Genomic DNA, 12,916 nt, shown 5'->3' on the forward strand with positions numbered 1-12,916 from the left:
AAGATATCACTGTTATTATTAACAAACAACATTACTAAATAAAGCCTATTACTTTCTAGCCATGATATATATAAAAATATTTGTACTTTACTGACGTACTATGTTATTTAAATGAGTAAATACCGAGTTTCTTGCCGGTTCTTCTCGGTAGAATCTACTTTCCGGACCGGTAGTAACTTTAGTTTTAATTCAACTCTAACATGACGATTCAAAAGTGCCTTTATGATTCTTCTAGAATAAAGAATATTTCGATTAACCTATTGCAGGCTGGACCCAACTCACGACATAGAAATCAACAGGAACAACCTCCGAGACCTGACGCGCGAGGTGTTCGAAAGGATCATCAGTTCCGCTGATAAATTCCCTTCGCAGCTTCGGAGTATGTGCCATTGCTTGTACCAGGTATGAGTGGCTTCTATCTTTTATCCCGGGAAAGCCCCTTACGCGTTTTCCCACATGGTGTATGGGTATGGGTTTCGCCAGTGTATAGCCTGGTGCGGTGCGGTTATCTGACGTCAAAATATACTCAGCCGCTACTTTAGGTTATCCTTAATCAAAAACATATTAGTTATAACTTCAAATGATAATAAAACAGTAATATTATAATTGAAAATAAAGAGTTATTTTTTGTGATAAAATCACAAAATACTCGCATTCTGGTGAGGTGTCATTAAAGCACTATAACCCCTTAAACTGATGCACCGATCCGCCTTGCCATATGTTAGCTACACCGTTGCGTGCGTGTCTTTATACTAAAAATATACAAGCAGTTTATGCTGTTACGCGTTCGTGAAACTTGGTATAGTAGATATTTTGTCGGAGACGAAGAGAATTTGTCAATTTTTTTACGATACTTGGGGAAGGATCTTTAGTGTTTATTAACTATATATTTCTAGGTCCTCAGCAAGAGGTTCGTCCAGTTCCCGCAGACAAGTGTGGGCGCAGTTGGTACCGTTTTATTCCTACGGTACATAAACCCGGCGATAGGTAAGTTTAATATAATACTTTTAGTGTTACCGGTGGTCATGTTGACTGTACTGTGTATGAGCAACTTGATTGTAGGGCTTATGGTATTATTAAATGGTGTATAGACCAGTATAACTGTAGGCATAAGGGATATAATATCTAAGTTCCCAAGGTCAGCTGTGCGTTGACCATGTCCTTACAATTCTATGGATGGTGGTACCATTTACCATCTAGTAGCTCATTTGCTGGTTTGACTACCTATTTTATATAAAAAATAACCAAAGGTATTTGAAAAAGTCGTTGCCTCCCCAGTGTCCCCGCAGGAGATGGGAATAGTGAACCGACCCATTCCACCACACATCAAAAGAGGACTCATGCTCATGTCGAAGATACTGCAGAACATCGCGAACCACGTGGAGTTCTCCAAGGAGCAGCATATGTTGCCCTTTAACGACTTCTTGAGAGAACATTTCGAAGCTGGACGCAAGTAAGAAAATTGAAATTGAAAAAAAAACTCTAAAACGATAGAAAAAAATGTTAAATAAAGCTAAAAATGAAATTATAAAATTGTGAATAACAGCATCAGTAGATCTGTTTATTTGAAAAGAGCAACTATGCGAGTTTCTTGCCGTTTCAGACAGATTCATGCGGAACGTAACTTCAATATATTTTAATACTTTACTTGATGGTAGGGCTGTTATAAGCTCGTCTGGGTAAATACCACCCACTCATCAGATATTCTATCACCTAACCAACTTAGAATTTATTTCTGATTGAAGGGTTAGTGAGCCAGTGTAACTACAGGCACACGGGATATGGACAGTGGTTTCCACTTACCCCGTCCACATAGGACAGGTAAAAAAAAAAAAACATTTTTTTTTAAGGTTCTTCATAGAAATAGCATCGGACTGCGAGACTGTGGACCAAACTTCGCACAACCTGTCCTTCATCAGCGACGCTAACGTGGTGGCGCTGCATCGTCTGCTGTGGAACCATCAGGAGAAGATCGGGGACTACCTGTCCTGCAGCAGAGACCACAAGGCTGTCGGCAGGCGACCCTTCGACAAGGTAAACTTTGAGGACGAGTAATGTGATAAAAAGAGGATTTAATTATGTAATCTTCTATAATAGCAGTTCTGACTGCTGCTTAGGTGACTTCCGTCATTTTTAAGGACTCCTGACTGACTTATAACTGTGATAATATAACGCATACGTGCAATCTTCATTGGTAAGCCTGCATCACGTAAAAGTAATAGCTTGAACTGTCCATCAGTATTTTGAACTTTCTCCAGTTCTCAGATGAAATCTTCGAAATGTTTATTTCTTTTTCAGATGGCCACACTACTTGCCTATCTGGGACCACCTGAACATAAGCCTGTAGAATCGTAAGTTAATCGTAGATACGTACAGATAGTACATATAGATACATACAGTGGTTAGAACGCGTGCATCTTAATCGATGATTTCGGGTTCAAACCCAGGTAGGCACCACTGAAATTTCATGTGCTTAATTTGTGTTTATAATGCTTCTCGTGCTCGGCGGTGAAGGACAACATCGTGAGGAAACCTGCATGTGTCTAATTTCAACGTAATCTGCCACATGTATATTTCACCAACCCGCATTGGAGCAGCGTGGTGCAATATGCTCCAAACCTTCTCCTCAAAAGGAGAAGAGGCCTTTAGCCCAGCAGTGGGAAATTTACAGGCTGCTAATGTAATGTAAACAACTCGACTAAACAATGAAACAGGAAATAGGTTTACTCGGGTTTGTGGAAGCTCGTCGAGGTAGGCACTAATCAGAGATCAAATGTATTACGTCCAAAAATAAATACTTATTGCTGGTGTGTTCTGGTTTAATGGGTGAGCCAATGTAATCTTAGTTCCAAAGGTTGATTGTTAATATTTCTTACAGTACCTATGTCTGTAGATGATGGTGACAATTTAGGTTGACCATTTGTCAGGAACACTTTCCAATAATCATATTATTCGCAGCACGTCAAGTCTCCTGTTCTCGTCGTATGCCCGATGGTCTTCCATTGACATGTCCTCAACTAACTTCGAGGAGTTCATAGTCAAGCATAACATGCACCAAAAAGAAGAATATAAAAGCATCAAGAGCTTAAATATCTTCTACCAGGCCGGCACCAGCAAGATTGGGAACCCGGTTTTCTATTTCATATCTAGAAGATACAAGTAAGAGCTCTTTTACATCTTTTAATTTTAAGAAGATGCCACCTTAATAGAGTTCATATAATAAACTTTGTACGAATAAGGAATTGTAATCATATATTCTAATAGCAAGCGGTAATACTTTGTATTCTTGGATTTCGGTTTGAAATATGGGTTAGCCAGTGTAACTATATACACAAGGGAAATAACTTAGTTCCCAATTCTGGTGACCCATTGAGGAATGGTTTAAATTCCAGACGGTTCTAACGTCTATGGGCAATGGTGACCACTTACCACCAGGTGGCCTATTTGTCAGTTCGCCTACCTATTTTATATAAAAAAAAAGATGTATATAATTGTAGTAAAAAAATAACCATTTTTACAGAATTGGTGAGATAAATGCGGACTTGCTTATATACCACGTGATAATAACTCTGAAGCCCTTCTGCCAGCAACCGTTCGAGTTGATCGTCGACTTCACACACACGAACTCTGATAACAGGTTCCGGTGAGTTTGTATATTGTTAAGCATTTAGGTCCTGTAGGTCACGTTTGACTCATGATTGTTGGTAGATTATTGTGTATGTAGTTCGAAAGGGGGGGGGGGGGAGGTGATAAATGTTAAAGAATATTAGAAGAAAAAAAATAGAAGACTAACAAAGTCTTGACTTTGAGGTTAGAATAGGTCGATACATGTGCTTAGTATGTGTTAGTCAATTATCTTTTGGTCGCTAGTGGAAAACAATATTGTGAAAATTCAACCGATCTTGAAGTAATGTCCATTCCCGTGTACAGGACGGACTTCCTGCAGAAGTGGTTCAGCGTGCTGCCCGAGGTGGCGTACTCCAGTGCGCACGCGTGCTACATCTACAACTGCAACAGCTGGGTGCGAGAGTACACCAAGTTCCACGAGTCCATCCTCGCACCGCTCAGGGTAAGTCCCGACCATCTAGCAAAACTATACATGGTAACAATTTGTAATTAAATAATTATTTTCCTTTCAGGGCAATAGAAAACTCATATTCATAGACAACCATAGTCGTCTCAGCGATTTCGTTGATCCGGAACAACAGAAGCTCCCAGGAGCGACCTTGGCCTTGGAGGAGGATCTAAAAGTGTTCAATAATGCCTTGAAATTGTCGCACAAAGACACCAAGGTTGCCATAAAGGTATGTTCATGAGAACTATTGACAAAAAATGTTTATTGGAACGAAGTATTTCTACGCGGCTTACAGTAGAGTGAACTGGCAGAAGTCATCACGCAAGCGTTATGCTCCTCCAGGCGAACGTTCCTTCTCTTTCTCTCTCTCTCTCTCTCTCTCGCTCTCACTAATAACAATCCATATAATCATTCTCGAACTTTATTTGATGTTGATTTATTTTATTGTCTCTGTCATTTAATACATTATATACAGCCAAACTATGTATCAACCGGGTGTCCAATGTCTCAAGTATTTTTTCTTATATTGATGTGTATAAAACACTTAAAGTCTCAAAATAATAATATGTATCGCCAGAACGTGAAAAGGTTGAATTATTTGGAGAATACCTTCTCATATGAAAGGGTCTTACTAACAGCGACTAAAACTACCAAAAGATATAAAGAAAATTAGTAAAATAGTGACTAAATATCTAATTAATTAACTGACTAGTTTTTGTGACACATAGCATACTAATAAAGTATATTTTGATTGATTGGTTAATTACAAAAATAAAATTCATTAGGTGGGACCAACGGCTCTTCAAATAACATCAGTGGAGAAGACAAAAGTATTGGGTTTGCCAGTTCTCCTGAACGATGTTTACTACGCTTCAGAGATTGACGAGGTGAGTATTTCCATTCTAAATAACTATTTGTATTCGCTTTTGATGCCTCACTTTATTATTCCGCACGTTTCACCTGCATTTTGGTCCTAGACATGTTTGCATTCGGGTTCAAACCCAGGCCGGCACCACTGAATTTTCATGTGCTTAATTTGTGTTTATAATTCATCTCGTGCTCGGCGGTGAAGGAAAACATCGTGAGGAAACCTGCATGTGTCTAATTTCAACGAAATTCTGCCACATGTGTATTCCGCCAACCCGCATTGGAGCAGCGTGGTGGAATATGCTCCAAACCTTCTCCTCAAAGGGAGATGAGGCCTTTTGCCCAGCAGTGGGCAAATTTACAGGCTGTTAATGCATCGTTAGAAACTAGACTATATGATACATCATTCTTACAGGTGTGTCTGGTCGACGACAACCAGTTCTCGCTGTCCATCATCAACGAGTCGACTCCTCTCAGCTTCATCCACAACGACTGTGACAACATCGTGCAGTCCATCATACACATCCGGAACCGATGGGAGCTCAGTCAGCCTGTGAGGGTTTTATAATTGTCAAGTAGTATTTTCTGTAGTCTAATCCAATCACAAGACGAATATTGACCAATAAAGAACTTTGTCATTGAATTGAAGCGCTGTCATTGGTCGAGATTTTGAATAGTTTATGGCATTCCTAATTTAAAATGTCTTAAATTTCGAAGTTTGGAAGTAACATTAAAGTGGATTACAAATAGTTAAGTTAAATAGTGTTGTATTATAAAGAAATATATATTCATCGAGAACTGTCTAGTGTATAATATGGCAGAGCTGTTAGCAAATCGTATCAAACACAGAAAATCTTAAATTTATTGCGAATAACAGAAATAAAATATATTTTTGAGTAGACGTTTTACTGTTCAGATCGGACAGATTATAATAGGTTCCTTAAAATTGATTAAAATTTTCCCGTATACTATGTAAGTGATACATAAAATAAAAGATAGTAAATGACTAGTTACGTCTGTATGTGGCAGGACTCGGTGACGGTGCACCAGAAGATCCGTCCCAAGGACGTCCCGGGCACGCTGCTGAACATGGCGCTGCTGAACCTGGGCTCCAGCGACCCCACGCTGCGGACGGCCGCCTACAACCAGCTGTGCGCGCTCACCGCCACCTTCCACCTCAAGATCGAGGGGCAGCTGCTGGAGACCTCGGGTGAGCTCGCGATCTTAGACATCCTTCAGTTGCAAGTCTACCCATAAAGACAGCAAGACTGACTCGGTAAATAATAATTACTCATCCTTTATATCGTCCATGCACCAAAAATCATCAGGAATTTAGGGGTTATGTCCCGGAACTGGAACACGTGTGAAACCTCAGACGAGCTTGCATTACCTACGGTATATAGAATGTATAATTGATATTATTTTTATTATTATTTCAACAGGACTCTGCATTCCTTCAAATAACACAATCTTCATAAAGTCAGTGAGCGAAAAACTCGCTCATAACGAACCGCACTTGACCCTCGAATTCCTGGAGGAATGTATACAGGTAAGCATCATGGAAGTATATGTGCTATCTCTATTAATTGCCTCTTTGGTTTAGCGGATAGCTTTTAGAGCTGAAGCTTGTGGTTCTGTTCTGGTTAGAATCACTAAATCAGGCCAGTTGAAAGTTTTCAGTGTCAGCTGGAAGTCTGGCAGATATTAAATTCCGTACTCGGGTGCTCACGTAAGGTTGGCAGCACTGTGCTTCAGTATCTACAGTCGTGCCGGATTATAAGACTAGACTTGTGTTTGTGCCCACACGTCTGCACGAGGTCCTTTACCTACAGTGCACTTATCGAAGCAACTAAAAAAAAAATTGGGTCTTTGAAGTAAACTAATATATAACTTAAATAATACGGATGTTGAGCACAATTTTTTTTACCTCAATATATTTTTCCAGGGTTTCCGAGGATCTACCATTGAGCTGAAACACTTGTGCTTAGAGTATATGACGCCGTGGTTGGCGAATTTGGTGAGGTGAGTGGATATATAAATCACTCTCAGCGATATTCTGTTTCTGAAAGTGTATTAAAGTTTAGTGAGAATATATTGAAAAGGAAAATAAGATATTATTTTATATTTCATCCCAATTATCACAACAAGTTCAATAAATAATTATTTTTGATTTGTGACATCTTCCATCTCGGTTTCCTGCAATGTGTGTGTGATTTCGTGACGGATGGGACGGAAGTATGTAACAGGAAGCTTTTGGGTCGTGCGCCATTTCTTTTGACCAATGAGCGTGTGGTGCTAGAATTAGCCGTCAAATACCAATCCATTTTCCAATATAATAGAATGATAATTTAGCTTATTACCGAGGCGGGATGACGTATGCCACACGTGATACGACGACTGTAAGGCTCTCTCGTTTTTTTAGATTTTGCAAGCCGTCCGATGAGTCCCGTCGTCAGAAGCAAGTTGGACAGATATTAGAAAAATTGATCACACTGACCATCGAGGAGACAGAAATGTACCCCTCGGTACAGGCGAAGATCTGGGGCTCCATCGGCCAGGTGCCCGAGCTGATTGATATGGTGCTGGACAGCTTCATACAACGAAGCGTTAACTCTGGTGAGTGCGATGAGGCTGAGTCAAATTGTGTAAAGCATAGTTCCCCAGATTTTTGGGTGTTTAAGTCACTAGCTTCGAATGCTGGAATACTCAGAAACAATCAGCGGTACTCCATCTTTTCGGAATTGTCAGGGATCGCTTTCGAATGCGACCGTGATGCCTGGACGATTAGGTTTATCTGGGTACAGAGAACCACCCTAGTCCCGGTGATGCTTGAGACGGGAGGAGAGGGGCTTGCCGCCACCTCTCAATTGGAATTTGCAATGGGCTTGCAGGTGGTCTTGCACAAAGCCCTACCACTGATGAGTGTCTTCTGTTTTCGAGTTCATACTCGATTGTATCGTTTGTCTTGTTCATAAAATAAAAGTAAAAACGTGTGTTCCAAGGCCTCGGATCCCCAATGGTCGAGATAATGGCGGATACGGCAGTGGCCTTGGCCTCTGCGAACGTTCAGCTCGTCTCCAAGAAAGTTATCGGCAGGATGTGTCGGGTGAGTTACTATTTTATTTAAAAATGGAACTTACTCTTTTTTTTTATCTTTACAATGATTTTACTTTTTATATGACTGTTTTAAGTTAATTATTTGATTTTTTGGTTTTTTTGGCGATTATATTTACGTAGGAATTTTTAATATAACTGTTTTCTTTTGTTTTTTTTTTTTTAAATAAGGGAATTAAACACGCGATATCCCCGAGACGGTAAATTTGTAATTGTTAATATTTATGTGATTGACTCTCATTTTGGTAAATAGTGACAGTTTACGTCGTGTAGTCAATTAAAATGTATATCGGCTAAATTGCAAGTTTTGTTGTAAAAAAAGCGTTTATACAAAAATACCGAAATTATTCAAAAACAAAAAGTATATAATATATAAGAATTTTTGACATGGATTTGACGTGATATCGATCGATCGATCCATCTGCTCGATCCTTTGGCTTTGCGTAGAGATGTTGGATCACTCTGCATCTTCTACCGTATTTTCCACGGGGAGTGTTCCGAGGAATTGTTTGGATTAATCCCGGCAGCTGAATTTCACCTTCGGACATCTCGACAAAATTCTAAATTTCACCAACACCACTTAGATGTCCATAAATCCACAACAGCGCGATTTTTAAGGCATTTTCTGCCTCGCACAACCACTCTGTGGAACCAGCTTTCGCCGGCGGTTTTTCCGAACCGATACGACCTGGGAACCTTCAAGAAAAGAGCGTACTTATTTCTTAAAGGCCGGCAACGCACCTGTAACCCCCCTGGTGTTACAGATGTCCATGGGCGGTGGTAATCACTTTCCATCAGGTGAGCCTCCTGCTCGTTTGCCCCTATATCATAAAAAAAAACCATTGTTCGAGACTTTCAAAACAGCTATGCCTATACTTTCTTTATTGAATAAAAGAATTTGAATCATCAATTACATAAACATTGACAATTACAATTCGCGCGCTATCAGAATGGGATGGAACTTTATCAAAGTACATTGAAGATGACAGTTCTCGAGCAAAGGAGCGTCAGCAAAGAAATTTTGAACAAAAAATATCTGAATCTGTCAAAGGCAAATGTGGGGGATTATGGTTTTAGCGGATTACGTCTATGTATGTCTATACGCGTTTGTATGTATGTTTGTTTAACTACCGAACTTATTTTACGTGAATTAATTTAAAAGTTGTACCTTAATCCCACTCATTATTAATGTAATTTCTTAAATAATAAATAAATAAATATTGGACAACATCACATACATTACTCTGATCCCAATGTAAGTAGCTAAAGCACTTGTGTTATGGAAAATCAGAAGTAACGACGGTACCACAAACACCCAGACCCAAGACAACATAAAAAACTGATGAACTTTTTCTACATCGACTCGGCCGGGAATCGACCGGGATCTATGAAACCCATGAAAACCGGTGTACACACTACTCGACCACGGAGGTCGTCAAATAATTATAATACTCTTTACCAACGTTAACGTCGGCGGGCGGACGTGTCTCAGCTCCATAAGGTCGCATCCCAATCTGATCGCGCGCGGATTATAAGTTGACTGTCTCGGGGACATGACATGTACGAACACCTATCATCCTGCAGGCTCTGTCCAAACTACCTAACAATATTCTCGGTCCTGTGACCGCAGCCACTGTGAGTTATGTTTTTTTTTTCTTATAATTTTTTATTTAATTCTTTTTCTTTATTTTCTTAAAATTTTGTTATTTTCGTCCCTTAAACAGTGACATCGAACTCAGTATAGATGTAGTGAATAATCCTTTCCTTTCGTATTTTCTCGGAAATGTTCGTTTTTGTCTTACTACTTCACTCGCACTCAGTACCCATCGAGACAACGTAGGGAATGGTCGCATTGCAAGAGGAAGTATCTATATAGAGTAGTTAATACCACAGAAATATTTTGTTGATATTTATGTTAGATTTTGTGATAAACTTCATGGACTCGTGTACTAATGCAGGCCACCTATATTTTGATATACTTTTTACATTTCTCTCTTGTCTGTCATTTTTGTAAATAATGAACATTGATTTTATTCTATCCACATTAACAAATCATATTTATTTATATTAATTTCTCTGCTGGTATGTTTTGTTTTATGTTGAGGTGTCTTTTTTGTTATGTCATAGTATTTTTAATTAATTACAAAAATTTATTGTTATAAAAAGATCTGCAAAATCCTACTGTAGTTTTGACTTATAGTTAGACTTTTGGGGTTCCAATCCTTATAGAATCATTAGATCATCTCAACCGGAATTTGGTTTTTATCAGTGCGTTTTATTGAAATAAAACGTCCTCGGTAACTAGTTATATTTTTGTTTACCTAACGAATTCTTTATATGATAGAATCGTGGTGGTTTTAACATCTCATTGTAATATACGTCAAACGGGCACTTTGACATTTGACATTGATAAATAAAGTATGCGATTTATTTGATACCTTCACGTAATTTAATAATACAGTAATTCATAGACACATCGGCACCATTCGGGTGTTATCGTTGTTCCGAGTTTTGCCGATAGGAAAGGATTATACACTACATCTGTACACCATATAAGTGAGAATGGTTTTGTATATCGCACTAAAATTTGTTGTTAATATTTTTGAATTTACGACGCAATCACCAAGGATCCATTTTGTAAATGTCAAAATTTCAATATTTTTTTTTTGAATAGGTGGTCGATAAAACTTGCCACTCGCCGACGGCGATGTTGGAACAGCACATGATGTGGGATGATATCGCCATCCTTGCTAGATACTTGGTAAGCTTCCTTTATATACAATCGTAGACCTGTTTCAAATTTTTATATCATATAGTTAGTCTGACTGGCAAATGGGCCACCTGATGGTTTTCACTGCGTTGCCTCCTCTCCCTTTGAGGAGAAGGTTTGGAGCATATTCCACCACGCTGCTTCAATGCGGATTGGTGGAATTCACGTGTGGCAGAATTTCGTTGAAATTAGACACATGCAGATATCCTCACGATGTTTTCCTTCAGCGCCGAGCACGAGATGAATTATAAACTCAAATTAAGCACATGAAAATTCAGTGGTGCTTGCCATTGTTTGAACCCGACACCATCGGTTAAGATGTACGCGTTCTAATCACTGGGCCATCTCATCTGGCAATATTAATCATTTATCATACCAATACGCTATTAAGTTTGGGGACTAAGATGTTATCTCCCTTGTGCCTTATACCTGCTCATTCATCCTTAAAATCAAAACGGATTAATAGTAAGTATTGCTACCCGGCCTATATGTTGAATAGGTCAACACGCCTTCAACTTTGGGAAATAAGATGTTACTAGAATATATGATGAGTGGGTGGTACCTACCCAGATGGGCTTTCACAAAGCCCTATCTCTAAATTACAATGGAAATATTTCGATTAAGTTAAAATAGTTTATCAGTGGTCGAAATTATTAAAAACCTTTTACTATTGTTTACATTGTTTTTTATCGATAGTATTGAAGCTCGTCGATAGCTACCAAATAAAGAAAAATGTTCACTATGTACCGTAAACTACTTAAAAATAACACAACGTAAATAAAGTGTACTCCGTCGGCCGTCCGCAGCTGATGCTGTCGTTCAACAACTGCCTGGACGTGGCGCGGCACCTGCCGTACCTGTTCCACACGGTGACGTTCCTGGTGTGCTCGGGCACGGTGTCCATGCGCGCCGCCACGCACGGGCTCGTCATCAACATCATACACTCGCTCTGCACCTGCAACTCGCCCAGCTTCTCGGGTCGGTGCCGCCTTACGCGTTCCGCTATAAAGACAAAAGCTAAACTTGGAGCTTTGGCCGTAAAACAGATCTCAAGGTCATCGAACTCTCCCAAATGATCGTAAAAGAAATCTTATTTTACAGAGGAATCTCAGCGAGTCCTGATGCTATCGCTGGACGAGTTCGCTTTACCGAAATTCTACCAGATGTTCGGTATATCTAAAGTCAAATCGGCCGCTGTGACTGCATTCAGGAGTCCATACAACAGGCACACAGGAGATTGGTGAACAATTTACTAATATCTATAAACTATTTTTGATGACGTGACAACAAACGGTATAACGCACACTTGTGACGTCATGCTCCCATAAAGTGCTGCTCTTGTGTAAACAGCGACGGCTGACAAGGAGCAAAAACACCTCGTGTGCTTGTGACGGATATATTATATACTTTGTTGCTACTAGCTTTTATTTTATACTAACTAGCCCCAGTTTTTTATGAGCAGAAAAAGGTTCTACATAAAAGAATAAACATATAAAAGAACATAAATTATTATTTAGTAGGATAATTTGTAGTAAATCATTTAAGCCCAGTTAATTTATAACAAAAAACTATTTGTTTTGCTAACGGTAGTAAAATGGTCTTGTCGTTTTGTTCTCCTACTATCTTCTGATGCGTAAATAACACGTGTCAGCTGTGAATTACGCCTCAATTCTACCATCCGTAAGTAAAACGTATCGTTTTTTGTGTATGGTAAGTGGCATAAATAAACTGTTATTGATGACGATATGTTATACTTACTCAGGTACTCAGAACATTCGTATACGTGCTCAGAATTGAGTTGTGGAGCGCCTTCAGCATCAGGGGGTCTAGTGGGGGCACTCACAGGAGCCCAGCCGGGGGGCTCGCAGTCTGACCGCGAACGTCTTCCGCTCCAATCATTGGAGATCATCGCGGACGCGCTTCTCGAGATCATGGAGACGTGCATGAAGGATATACCCAACTGTGATTGGTTGAACACATGGTGAGAAATCTCTTAAACTACTTTAGGATTTAAATTAAAAAATAAAACATTGTAAACAGTATGCTATTTGATATAGTATTTGATTTTGAACTCGTTTCTTTTTGACGCG

General features: G+C 39.4%; 1 protein-coding gene across 5 annotated transcripts in view; it reads left to right on the forward strand.

Annotated features, from left to right (window-relative positions):
- The window catches only part of LOC125075077 (neurofibromin), a 52,653-nt gene that overhangs the window by 22,658 nt on the left and 17,079 nt on the right, over window positions 1-12,916 (forward strand). For 3 of the 5 annotated variants that reach the window (XM_047686666.1, XM_047686668.1, XM_047686667.1), the window contains exons 29-49: window positions 267-402; window positions 897-987; window positions 1,279-1,453; window positions 1,851-2,034; window positions 2,299-2,351; window positions 2,959-3,159; window positions 3,521-3,643; window positions 3,931-4,069; window positions 4,140-4,304; window positions 4,861-4,962; window positions 5,358-5,495; window positions 5,972-6,152; window positions 6,385-6,491; window positions 6,888-6,964; window positions 7,365-7,558; window positions 7,945-8,048; window positions 9,641-9,691; window positions 10,731-10,817; window positions 11,633-11,804; window positions 11,928-12,066; window positions 12,589-12,807. In XM_047686666.1, coding sequence (XP_047542622.1) covers window positions 267-402; window positions 897-987; window positions 1,279-1,453; window positions 1,851-2,034; window positions 2,299-2,351; window positions 2,959-3,159; window positions 3,521-3,643; window positions 3,931-4,069; window positions 4,140-4,304; window positions 4,861-4,962; window positions 5,358-5,495; window positions 5,972-6,152; window positions 6,385-6,491; window positions 6,888-6,964; window positions 7,365-7,558; window positions 7,945-8,048; window positions 9,641-9,691; window positions 10,731-10,817; window positions 11,633-11,804; window positions 11,928-12,066; window positions 12,589-12,807 — 2,838 coding nt within the window. The remainder of the gene's footprint in view (window positions 1-266; window positions 403-896; window positions 988-1,278; window positions 1,454-1,850; window positions 2,035-2,298; window positions 2,352-2,958; window positions 3,160-3,520; window positions 3,644-3,930; window positions 4,070-4,139; window positions 4,305-4,860; window positions 4,963-5,357; window positions 5,496-5,971; window positions 6,153-6,384; window positions 6,492-6,887; window positions 6,965-7,364; window positions 7,559-7,944; window positions 8,049-9,640; window positions 9,692-10,730; window positions 10,818-11,632; window positions 11,805-11,927; window positions 12,067-12,588; window positions 12,808-12,916) is intronic. The other 2 variants (XM_047686669.1, XM_047686670.1) reach the window with 1 other exon arrangement.

This window comes from Vanessa atalanta, chromosome 29 (assembly GCF_905147765.1).
Source record: "Vanessa atalanta chromosome 29, ilVanAtal1.2, whole genome shotgun sequence".
In the NCBI taxonomy this organism is placed as follows: domain Eukaryota; kingdom Metazoa; phylum Arthropoda; class Insecta; order Lepidoptera; family Nymphalidae; genus Vanessa; species Vanessa atalanta.